The following is a 17,636-nucleotide window of genomic DNA, read 5'->3' as shown; positions in this document are numbered from 1 at the left end:
CGGCCGGCCCCGCCCACCGCGGCGGCCCCTCGGCCCATTGGCTGCCGCCGCGCGGCCCCGCCCCGCGCGCCGACATGGCGGCACGGCCGCGCTCCGGCCCCGCCCGGCCGGCACCGGAAGCGCCGTGCCCGGAAGCGGCGGCGGCGCGGGGCTGAGGGCGGCAGGTGCGGGCCGGAGGGCGCCCCGCGGCGGGGGGGTGGCGGTGTAACTGTTACCGTCTGATTCTTTGTTAATTTTTCAGCTTCTGGAGGTGGCGACGCTGAGCGCACCGGGAGATGCCCGTTTCCTCGTTCCGCACAGACGTTGGCCGTGCCCAGCTCACGCTGCGGGGCTGACTCGGGAGCCTTCACCTCGCCCAGGTCTCCTGGCGCCGGTTGGTGCCAGCCGGGGTGTCCGTGCGGGCGCGAAGCGGGACGTTACCCTCCCTAAAGCAAGCGCTGGGCTGTTTCGCCACCCCATTCGAAGCGCTTGCCGTTTGCGGAGCCCCCAGCGCAGGAAGGGTGCGGGGCTGGTAGAGGGGGTCAGGAGGAGGGCCACGAGACGATCGAGGGCCGGAGCCTTCTCGTGGGAAGAAAGGCTGAGAGAGCTGGGGGTGTTCAGCCTCCAGAAGAGAAGGCTCTTGGGGGACCTCATTGCAACCTTTCAGTACTTAAAGGGGTCTCGTAAAAAGGATGAAGAGCAACTTTTTGCTTAGTCAGATATTGACAGGACGAGGGGGAATGGCTTTAAACTGAAAGGGGGGAAACTTAAATTAGGGGTTAGGAGTAAATTCTTCACTCAGAGGGTGGTGAGGCACTGGCACAGGTTGCCCAGAGAGGTTGTGGATGCCCCATCCCTGGAGGTGTTCAAGGCCGGGTTAGATGAGGCCCTGAGCAACCGGATCTAGTGGGTGGCGTCCCTGCCTATGGCAGGGGGGTTGGAACTAGATGATCTCTGAGGTCCCTTCCAACCCAGGCCATTCTATGGTTGTAGTACGTCTTCTTAAAGCGAGTAGCATATGGCGTGTGTGTCCCAGAACAGAAACGAGTTTATTTGAACGCACAAACGTACAGGAAGCTGAAATCAGCTTAGCTTCAGTTGTAGCTTAGGGGTCAGATTTTTAAAATCTTTGACTCTTTTCATGTTTTCAATAGTAATTTGATTTTTGTTAGCCCGGGTAGGACTGTGATTATTTAACTGATTTATTATATGAAACAGGCCACTGAATCTTAAAATGCCTTAACGTACTTGGATACGTGGGATTCTCTACTTACAAAAAGAGACAAGGCAAAGCTAACTTTTTTCTTCATCTTTTTTAGGCTTCCCCTATAAAATGGGAATACTTGTTGCAATCCTTGGAGTCTGGTTCAGCTCTTCACTTGTAAAAGGACATTCTAAGGCTGTGACAACATCTCTAACTACAAAGTGGTCTTCAACTCCTCTGTTACTTGAAACAAGGTAAGTGCATTGTGATTTTCATTCGCAAATCAGAATATGCTTAGAGGATAAAATAATCTAATCTATCTGTTTTTAAAAACTGTAAACTACGTTTTTACCATTTACCGCGAGATTATTATGTGATGTATCAGCTTAGTTATAAGTACTAACATCAGGTGGCTAACTCTGCAGCATGCCACAGAGGGCTTTGCTTCCGTTTCACATGACACAGACCTGCTGCTGTGTTCCCATGACTGTATAATGGCAACACTCCTATATGTCAGCTCTTGAGAAGTAGTCAGAAAAATCCCATTTGCTCCTACCTGAGTACCTTTACGTACCCTGGTGTTCCCAGGGAGTTGCTGCATTTGGGGCAGCAATTTTCATATGAAAACAATTGGACACTGATGGGCTTCATTTAAATGGGCATGGCTCTGGGTGACAAGATAGGGGTGTCCAAGGTGAAATTATTTTTCTGTAACCTTCTCTATAGAAATTCCGTTTGAAGACTGAAGAATGCTCAAGCAATACAGTACAAAGCTCAGGTGTTAATGCCAGGATTTAAAGACCCTGATAATGTCAAACCCTCTGCTGGGGGAAACTTAGAGGGACTTGCAGGAAGGCTCTCCCTAGAAGGCTATGAAATAGTAAGCAGTAATAACGTGCCAAAGACTTCATTTGTAACCTAACCATTAGGAAAGACTTTGGGTAGGATTGTTCATCTGGGCTGAACTCCAGAATGATAGAGCACTGCAGTGCCGAGTTACTTCTGGAGCTTGATTTACTAAGCCCAGCCCTGTGGTTCATCGCTTAAATTAACGTCTGTCACGTTAGGTTAGAATGTCTTGAAACGAAAACACAAGCTACTGTGGCAGCTAGTGGGCTCCAAAGCTTGTGTTATAACATCCTTTAGCGTATGAAGCACATTACAAGTTTAGACTTGATAAAGTATTTGTTGTTAGCAAAGTTGAGCGAACTATTTTGCTGTCTAACACTCTATACCTACATAATCATATACTTAATATATGGGGAATTATGCCATGGTCTGAAGCTGTGACTTCTCTTTTTGCTCATTAAAAAAAAACAAACAAAAAAACACCTCTAACGCCAGTAGTTGTAATGAAATATAGGTTATTACAACAAAGTAAGCAAAAATGTATGTTTCTTGTAAAAGATAGCTAGCAAAGAAATACATGAAGGAGGAAAGCTGCCAGAATGTACGCCACTGCTAGCGGGCCTTGAGAGTTTAATAGGTGCTTTGCAAGGTTCTTTCATGTAGTAGGTGTTTGTCCTGGCCTGCACCTACTAATTGCTTTGGTATTGTTTGTTTTTCCTGGTCTGCTTTTTCTAGTAACATACACTTTTCTGATATGGGTAAACATACAGTAGGAGCTAACTTTCTGTAAAGCTGTACAACGTAGTAGTATTGTAACGTGGAGAAAATTTGAAGACCTAGCTATCTCCTCTCTTCTTGTTCAGTGAATTTTTATCAGAAGAAGGTCAAGAAAAATTCTGGAACTTTGTTGAAGCCAGTCAAAATATTAAGACACCTGAACATGACGGTAAGCTTTCATAATGTTTTTCTTGAACGATGACTGGAAATTGGGACGGTTGAAAAATAAACCAAAATGTCTTGTCTTCCATTGCATAGCATTATAAAAATCCAATCAGGACTGATTTCAGTAATGTTTTTACTGTGAAAGTGCCCAAGGCTTTTGGATATCCATTTGGGAAAAGCAGTAGCCGACAAGCCTGAAATGTGTTTTACTCACTAGTTTGTCTCAGCTTTAAGCATAAAACATTATTTATAATTTTTGTCTGTGTTTCTGTTTCTAAACTGAAATTACATGGGAGTTCTTTACTGTTTCCCTCCTCCCCAAGTCTGTTTGCGTACTTAAGAATCTGTATGCGTCCATGTTTTCTCATGCACCTCTATTGAAGTCAGCTCTCTTCCATCTGTTGAACTAGTTGTAATGAAAATTGAGGAAGAGTCAAATGCACGTTTACAATTCATGTCATAGGTTTCTGTTCGTATAAATCACAAGTAAGATGAAAAGCCCCTCTTCAATGGGAATATGGTATAGAAAGATGACCGCTTGTATTCTGACTTTGCAGGTACCGATTATACTTCTTACCATGGAATGCTGAAAGTAGCCTGCCAGAGTTTGTCACCTTTGCAGCAGAATTTGTTGAAATTTTCCTTGTCTTTACGCTCTTATTCTGCAACGGTTCAAGCTTTTCAACAGGTTAGTGCAGCACAGGGGAAATCCTCAAACGTTTTGCAGAGCATTGTGTAAGGCCCAGGAAGGAGGTATCTGTGTTACAAAACATTTCAGAATATCAAAAATCCTGAACTGACAGGTGCTTCGTACACTGGAGCTAAGGTACGTAAGTATATGCTGGTTTCATTGTGTGCCAAATCTGAGTCCATCTGTATACAGTAGACTAAAGAATTGGGATTTTGAAATGTTTGTATATCTTTGGTACCCTCTGCACTAACAAATGTGTGAAGATTTTTATGAGGAAAATCTTTACAGCTCTGCTGATGCTTATGGCGCTAGTGATGTTCCCGTTATTCAGTTTTACTTAAAGATAGTAACCCGTGAATATGTGGTTCGAACATTTAGACCCACTGACTGATGGTTATACTGGTATTCCTTTTTAAACTTGGTGTCACGTGGTTCACTGCAAGTTGTCTCCTCATAGTATGCTTCATTGGAGTAATGTTATAAGACATCTTCCTTTCTCATCTTGAATCATTTTATCGTTTGCCGTTTAACAAATACAGTGGTTTCTGATATGTAATGCAAAAAAAAAAATCACCAAAAAAACCCCAAACACACCACAATTGCAAACCTCACATTTTGTACCTGAAACTATTATTACAGCTAATGGGCTGGAAAAAATATTTATAAAAAGTTAGGACTTAATTATTAGTTTTGTGATTTTTACCTTGTCTTTAAATTACACAATAAATGGTGAAGACGACCAGTTGTTACAGAGTTATGCTGTTAACACTTTCACTTGTTCTAAGGGCAAACATTCGACTTACTTTATTGCAAACATTTTAATACAGATAGCAGCAGATGAACCTCCACCAAAGGGCTGTACCTTATTTTTTGCTGTGCATGGGGAGAAGACATGTGAATTTGAATCTCTCGGAAAGCTTTTACAGACAGCTTCAGAAAGGTATTTGCTTAACTTCCAAACGTAAAATTATCTCTTAACTTAACCTAGATAGACTCACTGCTGTAAAGAGACTGTAATACACTGGTAGTTCTGGTAGTTTATACCTTTGTCGGTTTTGATTTATCCTCTCCATTTCTTGCACAGAAGTGGCAGTCTCTTAGTTCTTGCTAATCAAGATGGAATTGGTATTTTCTGGTCCCTTTCTCTTTCATATGTTGTTAGGAGGAAGAATGCTGTGAAAGTGCTTGGACAAATTGGAAACAATTTGTTGAAGGACATTAACAATTCTCAGAAATATGTAAAGTCTTCAGAATGCAGGGAGAACAGAAAGATCTGGGCTGCATTTTAAAGTGATAGTTAATCCATTCATAAAGTTATCTCTATTAAAGCATGCATAGTATTTTTCCCCTATATAATTTTCTCAGTGTTAACAAAAATGAAAACTATTACCATGCAATATATTTCAAAATCAGATTTCTTTACAAGATGAAGAACAAAACTTGAATGTAACTTTTAGTAACAAAAATAAACTGTGAAATATAATTCCTCCTAAAAAAAAAAGTCTTTGTGGTTTGTCGTCATAGTAATCTTTCTAGTTCTGTTTTTGCAAAAATAAGTTATTTTTGTTAATATGCAGACATATTGCATCAATAGATCATATGCTGTTACACTGACTCACTGGGAATATTTTAAATACTTCATTGTATCTTAGATGTGATTTAAAAACAGAAGTTGAAAATAGTCTTCTCATTCACTTTCTTATTTGTATACTCAGCTAAGGACAGGGTCCCCATGATTTTGTGTTCATAGAACGTTGGCTGTGTTAGCCTTTTATTTCTATACAGAACTTCTGAATCAAAAAAGAAAATTTAAAGGAAGTAGTTACCATTTAAAAAAAAAAAAGTATTACATTAGATTAAAAATAGCACCTAGATGCTTGTTGTATTTTCATATGTCTGTTTCTAATGAAGCTTTATCAACATGCGTCAAGTGCTGTCAACTGTGATAATACGTGGGAGTAACTTGACATGTATTCAGTGAAGACAGAAACAGAGATTAAACATGAGAAAAAGAAATGATGAATCTTGCACTGAGTAAGGACACAGTATGAATCACACTGTGATAATTTTCAATGTTTACTCTTAGGCCAAAGCCATTTTTGTTCAAAGGGGACCACAGGTACCCAGCGTCAAATCCTGAAAGTCCCATCGTCATACTTTATGCCGAGATTGGCACAGAGGAGTTCTACAGATTCCATAGGCTGCTTGTTTTAAAGGCTGAGGCAGGAGAAATCACTTACATCCTCAGACACTATATTGCCGTAAGTATATTTGCATAGTAAAAGTTTGATTCCTTTAAATTTACGTTTACATAATGCATTGCTGCTTGATCATAATTTGGAATACTCACAGATTATTATATTATTGCATGTGTCTGAGCACCGCAGACTATTTAACATCTCCTGATTGTTTAAGTAAGAGAATCATTTGGTTTTACAAATGCAGATAAATTACAGAGTTTAACCTAGAAAAATGTTGCTCTAGCAAATAATAGTCAGATATTTCCACAGTCAGGCCACTCGAGTTGCAGAGATTAACCTTAGGGTCCACTTTTCAAGTGAAAGGCCATTTTGTTACAGAACCACTTACCAGTCCTAGTGCAATTTGTCCCATTTTCCATCTCCCTCCCCTAACCACTGGATTGATATTTAACTCTACATTTTAAAAGCTCTGGACTTTTATTTGACTTTTTTCTGAATATTGTTTAATGGCGCTAAAACCTTCAGCAGAGCAGCTAGTAGCCAGACTTGAATGTCACTTCTAGTGACATCAGATAAAATAATCATACATTGCATACACCACTTCCCTTTTTAAAAGTAATTTGTCTATCCTTGTCGTTGTGCAGTAGGTCTTGGTACGGTTGTGTTAGTACAGTACAGTACTGGAGAATCACTTGTATTTGTTTCTCACTTGCAGTTAGGATCTGAATTGTGTTACCGGTTGGGTTTAAAATGGGTACGAGCTTGGAATTTCTTAGCTTTGGGAAATGGCAGATTTTAATTTGTAGATCAAAACAAAGAGTGGCAATGTTGTACTGTTTGCTTTTCCTTACAGAATCCCAGTAAAGAAAAAGTCTACCTCTCTGGCTATGGTGTGGAACTGGCTATTAAAAGTACAGAATACAAGGCCAAGGATGATACACAGGTGAAAGGTGAATTCTTATTTTGACTACTTTAATGTGAGCATTTTAATTTTACAGGGATATATTTATATATATATAGATATATTATTTATAATGTATATGGGATTTGTATATATATTCATATTTACCGGGATATTTATATATATGAGTATATATATGAATGACTGAATTGCAGATACTCGTCCTTCTGATCTGAAATCACAAAAATCACTGTCCTCTCTCTTTTGGGGATTCCATTCTTTGAATCGCATATTCGCTAAGGCACTTGTTTTCCTTATTTGTGAAATGCTGGGCAGAACGGTGTCACGGCACTGCACTAGATCTTATTAGTGGCACTATTAATACAACTAATTTTTCACCAGATAACCAGATTTCTTTGCAGATGTACTGCCCTTCCCTTCCCCTACTTTTAGTTCCCTTAGGTTATCCATCCTCAGAGCAGAATGTTTCCTGTTGTTCTTTGGAAAAATAGAATGCTCTGCAGGTTTTTTTTGCTTTTGCTGTTCTGTAGTGCACAGATCTGTTTTTCGAACTCTCATGCATCTGCCAAAACTATTTTATTGTGTGTCTGTATACAGATGAATATGTATACACACACACACGAAGGTAAACAGAATTGTCTGCTTTTACTTATGACTTCGTTTAAAAAAAAAAAACTTTTTTTTTTAGTTAAAGATAACAGCCGTGAAGAACAGAACTTAGATTTTGAACTGAGTTTTGCAGTTTATCCAGCTTCTAGATACAGATCTAAACTCTGACTTAAAATATCTTGCCATGGTCTAGAGTATTGACAAACAAAACTATTGGTCTTTATTTTTAGAAAGATGTAATTTTGAGAGGAACAAGCATACTAAAGCAGGTGATTCAACTTACGATTTTTGTTACTAGTGTTTAAATTTCCATTAATACCTTATCAAGAAGTCATACAAAAGCGCTGTTATTGCTTGTAAAATAGGAGGTTGGAAGCCTTTGTCTCCAAGTGTGTGTGTGGAAGTAATTCTGGGGAAAAGTTTATCTGTAAGCTTGTAAAGTTTTACACTAATATCGATGCAGTGATTAAAAAATGCTTTAGAAAATAGACAAACCATGTGGATAAGCTGCAGATTAGAGGTGTATGGTTTTCATCAAACTCCTGTCTGATTCTGGTCAGTCTCTTATGCGTGCCTGTGCCGTTTCTGCCTGTCCATAAGCAAGCACTCGTCCAAAAGGTTGGGACCTTTGATTAGACTTGAGAATGAAACTTGTAGATTGGAGCTGGTTTGTGTCCAGCTAGTTAGGAGATTGTGCGAGTCTTTTGCACAGATCTCTTTTTGTTATTTAAGCCTGGTTTTTATCCTGTATTTTGGGGCTAAAATCAGGATTATGCTCCTGATAGGAGTTTTTCACTTACTCTGTAAAACTTGCATGTCATGAAAGCTCCTAGGCCCTAGTGATTTCTTCTGCAGCACCGAAGTCTCTGAGATTTCCATTCAGCTTAAGCTTTTGCTTCTAAACAATCCGACTGGGTTTTATTTCAGCTGTTATAGTCTTCATTTGTACAGTTAGTGTGTCCTGGATACAGGTTCCAAAGTGAACCTGAAACTTGCCTTTTTTTTCCTCTCCTCAGTTACTGCAGTATCATTTTTGTTGAACTTACCAAAATAGGCATGAAAACTATTTCTGAATAGTTTGGTAGTGTTTTCCTTCTCTGTGTTTATAGGCACGGATGTGAATGCTACAGTAATAGATGAAAATGACCCCATCGATGAAGTGCAAGGATTTCTTTTTGGGAAATTGAGGTAAAACTCCATTGCAAATTGTTACTCTTTGTCACATTAAAGAACTCAATGCAGAGGTGCCAATCTTCTGCTTTGTTACTGTTTTCTAAATGTCTGGGTTATCCATATGTGTTAGCAGCGTACTTCTTCATATGTTAGTTTCTTCAAATTAGTAGCAGACTTGCTTATAGGAAACCCCAGAGTTGCTTTACCCTTATTCCCTTTTAGGCAGTTGTATCCTGAAATGATGGAAGAGCTGAAAGAACTTAGAAAACACCTCGTGGAGAGTACCAATGAAATGGCACCTTTGAAAGTATGGCAGTTACAAGGTAATCTGTATGAACAGCTTCAATACAGCATTGCAAAAACTTAATGTAAACCTATCTTCCCATGCTCTATAAAAATGAGGCCGGTAGTGGCTGCACACAGTTCAGAGCGCTTGACTGTAAATTCCTGCACTGGAAACAACCAGCTTTCTAAAGCTTCTTTACAGAGCCCTGTTGAAATACCTTGTGAAAGATTATTTCACAGGACTTCTAAAGTGAGGTTTTCTTTCTATATTGTGAAGAATAGAAAGCCACTTGTTCTTAAACTGACTAAATGCAGAATAGCAAAGGAAATGTAAAGTTTCCACGATCACATCCTTGGTGTGGAAAGCTGAGATTTCTCAAGACCAAAAGAAATATATTTCAAGAGTCTCTGCATGCAGCTGTGACCTATTTCCTTGCAAATCATCAGTAGAAGTCTGTGGAAGGGTTTTTCATCCTCTGAAAAAAAATAATAGGAAATATTGAACATGTGTTGTAGCCACAGTGAATCTACCTATATTCAATCAAGTGGTATTTGTATCTCTAGCTTGTGAAATAATTCCCTAGGCCCCTTCTGAAGGGTAGATCCTCTTACCCAGACCAAAAAAAAAAAAGTGATGGTCTAGTCTCATTGAAACTACCTGTAGGTGGTATTGGTTCATACTGAAAGGCAAGTAATAGAAGGGAAGAAGACAAAAGAAGGTATCTAAAGGTGCAGGTGGAAAAGAATTTTTTTTTATGTAACCAATGAGCAAAGAAGTTGAAAGCCAAAATTAAGATGACTGCAATTGCATGTTTACATTTTATTGTTGTTTCACCTGTAGATTTAAGTTTTCAAACTGCTGCACGCATTTTGACTGCTCCCCCTGTGGATGCTTTGATGGTCATGAAAGATCTCAGTCAGAACTTTCCTACAAAGGCCAGGTAATTCCAATAATGAATACTTAGTTTTTTTTCCTGTCATTTTTCTCAGCAGAACATGAGACGGGCAACAGTGGTTTGGTTAATGTCTGCATTTCTATTTAGCTGAAAGCAAACACCAGAGAAGGTTTATGCAGAAAAGTTCTTCAGCTTATGGTTACAGTCAGGATCTTACAGTGTTTCTCTTTGGCAGTTGGTGTGGAGTAGTACAAAATTTGGCAGAATTAACTGAGCTGCTGGTGTGAAATGCTACCTTTTGTATTGAGTCCTCAAGAATTTATTGGACAGGATTCCCATTTGGTGTCTTAGGCTTAACCTTTTCACTGGATCCCACTCTTTTGGGATCTACTTCAGCAGACAGCCCAGTCAACCTTGTGTCAGATGTTGATGTGCAATTCCACTGTTCTTTGCACTTTGTCAATTTCTTGAAATTAATTTGAATACTCTCAAGTAATTCAGTCATAATCTGGCCTGCCCAACCAGTGAAGAAATAGATTCCTTTTGATAGATTTCATGACCCAGGTTGTAAAAATGATGACATAGGAGCTGCTTTTTTGAGTAGATGCAGATATACTTGAGTGTAAAAAACTGAGTTCTGGTCTCATCCCCAGTGATGGATGTTATGATTGTACTGTTTATAACTTCTTAAGGTATGCATTGTCCTGTCACCTAGTTTCTGGTCATATTTGTGAGCTGAACTTGCCCGTTCTGTGACGGTGCAATCTCTAGATCCGATGTAAGGAAAGGAATGGGAGCCCACAATAGAGAGTGAAATCCCCATACTTCGTGCTGTCAGATTCCACCTCTACCTTTCTGAAAGCTGCCCACTTTTATTATGGGATTAATATGAAACTAGACACTGAGAGTCAAAAGCTTGTCTTTCCTGGTGCAGTTGGCATGTGAATAATGGTTTTATGTTCTCTTGCGTTTTTTCCTGAAATATATATATATAATTCTTGATGATACCACAAAGTGCAAGTTCTTCTGATTGTAGCTCTGTATATTAGAATACTAAATATACTTAAGGTACAAAAAGTGGGATAATTAGATATCTAATCTATCCATTAGAAGAGCAGAAAGGTGATTCACAGAATCATGTTTTTATTTCTGCAGAGCCATAACAAAAACAGTTGTTTCCTCCGAACTTAGAGCAGAAATTGAAGAGAACCAAAAGGTAATGCTTCCAGAATGTAACGTAGTGCTTTCGCGCTTATATTTTAATATAAATTCAAGCTTTGAAAATAATAATTTATTAAAAATTTCACAGTTTGCTCCAAATGTTGACACACTGTCTTCACACACAACTTTGTCTTAGTATGCATTTGGGGAGCAAAGAAGGGGCTCAATTTTTCAAACGTGGGTTAAAAACATTATTTAGGTTGTTTACTCAGATATGAAAATGCTGGTAAAAAATTCTTTGAGTAGGATCAAGAATATGTTGAGGAAAGATGGTATGGGGATTTTGTTCTTAGAGCTGCCCCTATAATAGTTGTTCACAGTAGTCAAGTGCTCTGACAGTTATTTGCAAGCACTTTTTAATGTATATGAAAGTGACATTCTGAACTTAGAATCTGTTAACTGTATTTATTTACCATTATAAAATGAACTTCAAATACAATGAAGGTACTATACTCTTAACCAGGGGGGAAAATGTTCGTTCCATTTGTTTTCTGAAAACATATGGCTTAGGTGTTCTTAGGATATTCATGTAGACAGTCTTAATCTTATAATCGGGACAGGACTGCATCAGTAATGAAGTAGAAATTGTGATGTCTGTCACATTAGTCCTTGCTTCTTCTGCAACCACCCAAGTATGATGCCCTTGTAGTGATGGCTTGTTAGCTCAAGCTGTTAATATTGTTAATAAGTTTCTTGTAGAACTGTCTCTGCTGTTCCTTCAAGTCTCTGACTTTATATTTGCTTGAACAGTCCAACAGATATGTAAAATCTGAATGTCACAGCACTGCTCATTCTGGTTCATAGTTAAAAAGAGGTTTACACTGATTTCAAGTTAGTGATTGTTAGTTTTGATTGTATCTTGAACTTCTCAAAAGCAACTGGATATTAAGTGTGGGCACTTTTTAGTGAAAATTATTAGTGAAAAGGTAGTTATATTGGATTATTTTAAAACGTCTGAGCTGAGTGGAATGTAGCTTGTTAGAAAGCTATTGCTTTAAAAGTTTTAAGCACCTTTCAATAGGTTTTGAGGATGCAGAAGAAATTTATTTCTCATCACCCACTTTGAGATGGTGCTTAGATATCTGAATGGATCAGTGTTTACAAGGAAACAGTATAATAAACATGAAAACTTCTGTCTTAAAATGATCCACACTATGTGGAGGAAGTAGTCCTAATGCTGTTGTTTTGAGAGTGAAAATAGTAAAGGAATAAAAATTTAACAGTTAATTAGATAAGTCTACATGTGTTTTGAAATGAAAACAAATGTTGTGAGGGATCTGTGGAGGTCATTGATTAATGTTTCAACAGCTCTTGTTTATTTGGCGTTAGCAAAGCACTGAAAAAAATAATAAACACTAGGAAATCTTGTACAATTAAAATAAATATGGTAGTGCAGTCTGGATAGAATACAAAATACAAGTTTAAGATGGTAATAAAAACAAAGCCAAACAATAGATTTTGGTATATTATCTGTGCTGCTATAAAATGTAGACAGTTATGTCTTTGTTTAAAATCTGATCAATGATATTTCGCTAGTCTCATAGTAAATGCAAAGTTACCTGGAAGCTACTTACCAGTCCCCTGAGATTCCTGTTCTGAAAGAGAAATCCCTTGTTGTTCAATAGCGATAAAATGAGAAAAGAAGGGATGCGGTTTGACACTGTCGTCTGGTGTGGTTCTGGAAGGGACAAAGTATAGAATGTAAGTGCAAGTTAAAGCTACCTGGTGGCTTTTCTGTTTTGTGCTAGATCAGATTGGTCCTCAGGTAACCCCCCATGGTTTGGTGGATGCGGTTTCATTTCAAATACATCTAGGTTACCAGATCCAGATCTGGCTAGATCTAACCCTGCCCTTTAAAGCTATTCTTTGCATGACTGTCGGTTTGTGTGGATATTACCTGGTAGTAAAGTTCACTGCCTTCAGTAAGTTATAGTTTAGTGTATAATTATTCACAAAAAAGGTATAATTTAACACTGCATGTACTCAGCTCTTTTCTGGGAGATTTTATTATTTAATAAAATATTTAAATTCTTCCAGACTAGATGCTGCTTTCTTATTCTTGGTACTTTATTTGGTCCTTTGCTATTCTTCCATTTGCTTTGCTCTTCTTCTTCATGATATTAGGCTTTTTAATGTCCAAATGCTGTGTTTTTCCTTCAGTGTTCATTGTGCCTCTTAAGGGAATTTTATAACTGATACTGCATGGCAAGAGGTACTGGAAGGCAGCAATGACACTTCTAAGTTTAAAAAAATACTTTTTTTTGCTAGAGTTGTGAACTTTGCTTTGGGAGGACTGTATTTTATTTACCTCTTCTGGTTCAAAGTTGTTCTCTGTGATGGTTCCTCAACTCTGCAACAAATATCCACTCAATTGGGGTACTGCTTAGAGGTACTTGGAAGAAATTCCGATGTATTGATAAGAGTTTTCTGCTTGTGGGATGCCTGATCTTTGGGAGATCAGACTACAGCGACAGCTCATCTGCTTTTCATTGATGACATATCCACTAGCTCATGACTTAGTTGGTACCTTAAACACAGTAGCTAGTACCATTCAATATCCAGCATGTAAACATCTGCTTTGCTCAAAACTGAGCTTTAAAAAGCTAAGAGAGTTAGCTGGATGCTATTTGTCAATCCACTTTGTCAATCCACTAAATGACATCTCCCAAGCACTTCTAATGATGTAATCTGATTTACTTTTAAAAATCTACTCAGGAACTTTCCAAATCTGCTAGTGAGTCATGTAGAAACAAATAGAAGTTTCATTTATGTGTCTATGCTCTAGATAGCTTCGATTGCATCTTCTTCTGGTATGAGTGTGTGCACAAAGTCAATAAAGACTGTAGTTGGGAAGTAATATAATGCAATTTGGAATAATAATGGAGATAAAATCCACAGTTTTGACACACTGAACTCTAGTAACATTTATTCTGTGCACAGCGTTCTTCTAATGCCCTTCTTTCTACTTTCTTTCAGTATTTCAAAGGAACATTAGGATTACAACCGGGAGATTCTGCTCTCTTCATCAATGGACTACTTATTGATTTAGACACTCAAGACATATTTAGGTAGGAATGTTTTCTTCAGAAAAATTGTATCATATTTAGATTCTTGTATACTACTTGTGTATGGGTAGTAAAGTCATTTAGACAGTTCTGAATCTTCTTCAAAATGTCTGCATATTTAGGTTAGGTTTAAAAGTTAACTGCTAGAAAATGCAAATCATGTTTCCTTCTATTATGCAAACAAGTTTGTTTTACAAAAATGTTGATAAGAAAAGTGCAATACCCAAGAATATCAGAATGGGAAGTCACCTTTATATCGTTGTGATACATCCTGTGAACAAGTAAGATTTTGTTTTCCAGGGACCATCTTCATATTTTATTCTGAAGATAGTAGACTATTTGATTCTCAAAGAATAAGTCCCTGTACATTTTTCATCTGAAAACCACCCTATATTTTTGCCAAGATCTGTTTCAGTAGTATGGAGTTGAAATTACATATGTGTCTCATGCTTTACTTATCTTTATTTAATGTAGTTTTTCCTAGAAATATAATTGAGTGGCTTTAAGTTGTCTCAAGTTCCTTGGGACAGTTAGAAATAGGTGAAAAATAAACGTCTGCTGTACCTCTGCACTACTACTTATACCTTTCACCTGTTACTCTTGGGATACAGCAAATTATTTGCTGCATCTTTAAAATTCATCAATTTTTTCTTTTCCTTGCAGCTTGATTGATGTACTACGCAATGAAGCCCGTGTTATGGAAGGCCTGCACAGCTTAGGAATTGAGGGTCTTTCCTTGCACAATGTTCTGAAGTTGAACATCCAGCCATCAGATTCAGATTATGCTGTGGACATCAGAAGCCCTGCTATTTCAGTGCGTGTGGTTTTTAGAAAGGAAATATCTTATTTGCCTTTGAGCGGTGCATTCTTAAGCTGGCAGGGGAACTTCTGTTCTTACCTCGTAATCGATTGCAGTTAAGAAAAGAGAACAACAGTATGGATAACAAATGCTGTGTTTTAAATGTAATTAGCTCTTCTCAAAAGTTTGTTTTTATTCACATAGTACTCAATATATCATCTGATTTTAAAATATTCTAGAATCTCAGGCTTGAGCAAGAACAGACAGTCATTTAAATGCCTTTATTTTTTGTTAGTGGATCAACAATCTGGAAGTTGACAGTCGGTATAATTCCTGGCCTTACAATGTGCAAGAACTGCTGCGTCCCACATTTCCAGGGGTGATCAGACAAATCAGAAAAAACTTCCATAACTTTGTAAGTAGTATTCTGACTAGAAATGAAATGCGTTGATGGGTGTTGTTTTTTTGTTGTTTGTTTGTTGTTCTTGTGTTGGTTGGTTTTGTTTTTAACATAGGGACATCAGCTTTTGGAACTTAACCTACATGTGCTCTGGATTCTCTGCCACTTAAATATCTTGAGATCTCTCTTAAAATATTTTGTTTTACTAGAGAGCTACGACCGAGACTCAGAGGTTATTGCACATGATTCTCTGGCATCTATTAGACTGGTCACGTGTATGCCACTTAAACATCCACAAATTGCTCCACTGGTGGAACAAACTATCTCATCTGACAAGGGAGAATTTGTATGCATTACAACTTTGTAATACCTGAAGTTGGTTCATGAAATGCCTCATGTTTGTTACTTAGTATTTCCTTAATGGGGTTAAGAGCAGCTTCAGTTGTTTTAGTTAGAAAGCATTCTTGCACCAAGACTTCAAAAGAGGATCATCAGTCCTCAGCTTAATCCTGGGTGTCCTTTTAGTCTCTGGGCAAACTGGTTATATTTAGATCCAATAAAGAGTTTGTGAGATCTCTATGGTAGCTCTAGAAGGTAGATGGTAGAGGACCAGCTTGGATGGGTTATTTTTGATTATGATTTTGGATTTCTTAAAGGTTTTAGGAGAAACTCTGACTTAGTGGGTCTCATCTCTCTGTCAGTGTATAAAATGGGATTGATGATAATTCTGCAACAAAATGTGAATTAAAAACAGTATCTTGACTTCTTAAGGGAATAGAAACCTTTCACTTGTAATTTATGGGCAGGTGCTGATAGTAGATCCTACTCACGAGACCACAGCAGAATTACTGAATGTGGCAGAGATGTTCTTCAGTAACCACATCCCACTGAGGTAATTACTGTATTTTTCTGCTTTTTTAATGTTTATTCTTGTGACTTTTGCAATTGTAAAGTACTTACTGCTAGAACACTTTAGAAATGTTAAGTATCTAAATACCACAGAATCACCTAGGTTGGAAGAGACCTCCAAGATCACCCAGTCCAACCTCTGACCTAACACTAACAGGTCCTCCACTAAACCATATCACTAAGCTCTACATCTATACGTCTCTTAAAGACCTCCAGGGATGGTGACTCAACCACTTCCCTGGGCAGCCCATTCCAATGCCTAACAACCCTTTCGGTAAAGAAGTTCCTCCTAATATCCAACCTAAACCTCCCCTGGTGCAACTTTAGCCCATTCCCCCTCGTCTGGTCACCAGGCACGTGGGAGAATAGACCAACCCCCACCTTGCTACAGCCTCCTTTAAGGTACCTGTAGAGTGCAATAAGGTCGCCCCTGAGCCTCCTCTTCTCCAGGCTGAACAAGCCCAGCTCCCTCAGCCGCTCCTCGTAAGACTTGTTCTCCAGACCCCTCACCAGCTTCGTTGCCCTTCTCTGGACTTGCTTGAGCATGTTGAATATCTTGTATTGGTGTCTGGGAATGGCATTTACTGAACATTGTTCCTTCTTAAAAATTCTTGAATGTAGCTTTTGCTACTAGAAAAACAAAGCTGAATAAAAATTTCTTCAGCAGTCCAAAACAAACTTAAAAGCAAGTACTCTGGATGAAAGACAGATGAAAAGCAAGATTCTGATGGACTCACCATTAGAGATTATATATCATAATGTTGATTCCAGGCCATTCTGCTCAAAATCTTCTGTTTAGTCTATTTAGGAAAAAGCCTTTGCTTGAGATCGTGATTGTATCCCACAGTTGTATGAAGAGTTGATTATTTATTAGTATAATAGATTCACGATATGGGGGTTTGTTTGATTGCAGGATAGGACTAGTCTTTGTGGTTAATGACTCAGAGGATGTTGATGGACTTCAGGATCCTGGTGTTGCCCTTCTTAGGGTGTACAATTATGTGGCACAAGAAATGGACAATAATTATGCTTTCCAGACAATCATGTCTGTAAGTATTCATTTAAAATGGAAAATAGTATTTTTAATATTTTCCACATATGTAAGATTAGTGTGGTAAGTTTTTCTAATTCCTTCTCATTCTGCCAATGAATTCTAAACTGCTGTATATCTTCAATGTAATATAATTTTTACCTTGAATAGCTCCTGCTTCATATTTTTGCCCTGTAAAGTGATATAGATAATAGCAAATGCATTTTCACTTGTGGTTTGACTTTGTTTTATAAATCTATAAGCTGGGGTGTGCTGTGATATACTGCTGGTAGCTTCAAGGCAATGACTTTTATTCTCAGTTTTGTTTTTAATATATAATTTTAAGTCAAATAAGCAAAATCTTGTGCTTTCAAGAAGGAAACATAATCAGTTGTATATTTTACATGTGAGGTTTACTCAGTTGTTCATGAGCACGTCTGGAGTTTAGAAGGGAAACGTAG

The 17,636-nt window shown here is 38.2% G+C and overlaps 1 protein-coding gene across 3 annotated transcripts in view; it reads left to right on the top strand.

Annotated features, from left to right (window-relative positions):
• The first annotated feature begins 32 nt into the window (after positions 1 to 32).
• The window catches only part of UGGT1 (UDP-glucose glycoprotein glucosyltransferase 1), a 43,692-nt gene continuing 26,088 nt past the window's right edge, over positions 33 to 17,636 (top strand). For 2 of the 3 annotated variants that reach the window (XM_048062990.2, XM_048062991.2), the window contains exons 1-17: positions 33 to 164; positions 242 to 373; positions 1,299 to 1,437; positions 2,896 to 2,978; positions 3,532 to 3,662; positions 4,493 to 4,605; positions 5,752 to 5,926; positions 6,720 to 6,816; positions 8,507 to 8,585; positions 8,793 to 8,893; positions 9,697 to 9,796; positions 10,907 to 10,967; positions 13,949 to 14,040; positions 14,701 to 14,851; positions 15,132 to 15,251; positions 16,043 to 16,128; positions 17,059 to 17,194. In XM_048062990.2, the coding sequence (XP_047918947.2) occupies positions 1,313 to 1,437; positions 2,896 to 2,978; positions 3,532 to 3,662; positions 4,493 to 4,605; positions 5,752 to 5,926; positions 6,720 to 6,816; positions 8,507 to 8,585; positions 8,793 to 8,893; positions 9,697 to 9,796; positions 10,907 to 10,967; positions 13,949 to 14,040; positions 14,701 to 14,851; positions 15,132 to 15,251; positions 16,043 to 16,128; positions 17,059 to 17,194 (1,650 nt within the window). In that variant the 5' untranslated portion in view covers positions 33 to 164; positions 242 to 373; positions 1,299 to 1,312. The remainder of the gene's footprint in view (positions 165 to 241; positions 374 to 1,298; positions 1,438 to 2,895; positions 2,979 to 3,531; positions 3,663 to 4,492; positions 4,606 to 5,751; positions 5,927 to 6,719; positions 6,817 to 8,506; positions 8,586 to 8,792; positions 8,894 to 9,696; positions 9,797 to 10,906; positions 10,968 to 13,948; positions 14,041 to 14,700; positions 14,852 to 15,131; positions 15,252 to 16,042; positions 16,129 to 17,058; positions 17,195 to 17,636) is intronic. The other variant, XM_048062989.2, reaches the window with a different exon arrangement.

The sequence above is a fragment of the Anser cygnoides genome, chromosome 9 (genome assembly GCF_040182565.1).
Source record: "Anser cygnoides isolate HZ-2024a breed goose chromosome 9, Taihu_goose_T2T_genome, whole genome shotgun sequence".
Taxonomy (NCBI): Eukaryota; Metazoa; Chordata; class Aves; order Anseriformes; family Anatidae; genus Anser; species Anser cygnoides.
This window is presented reverse-complemented; position numbering and strand designations above follow the sequence as displayed.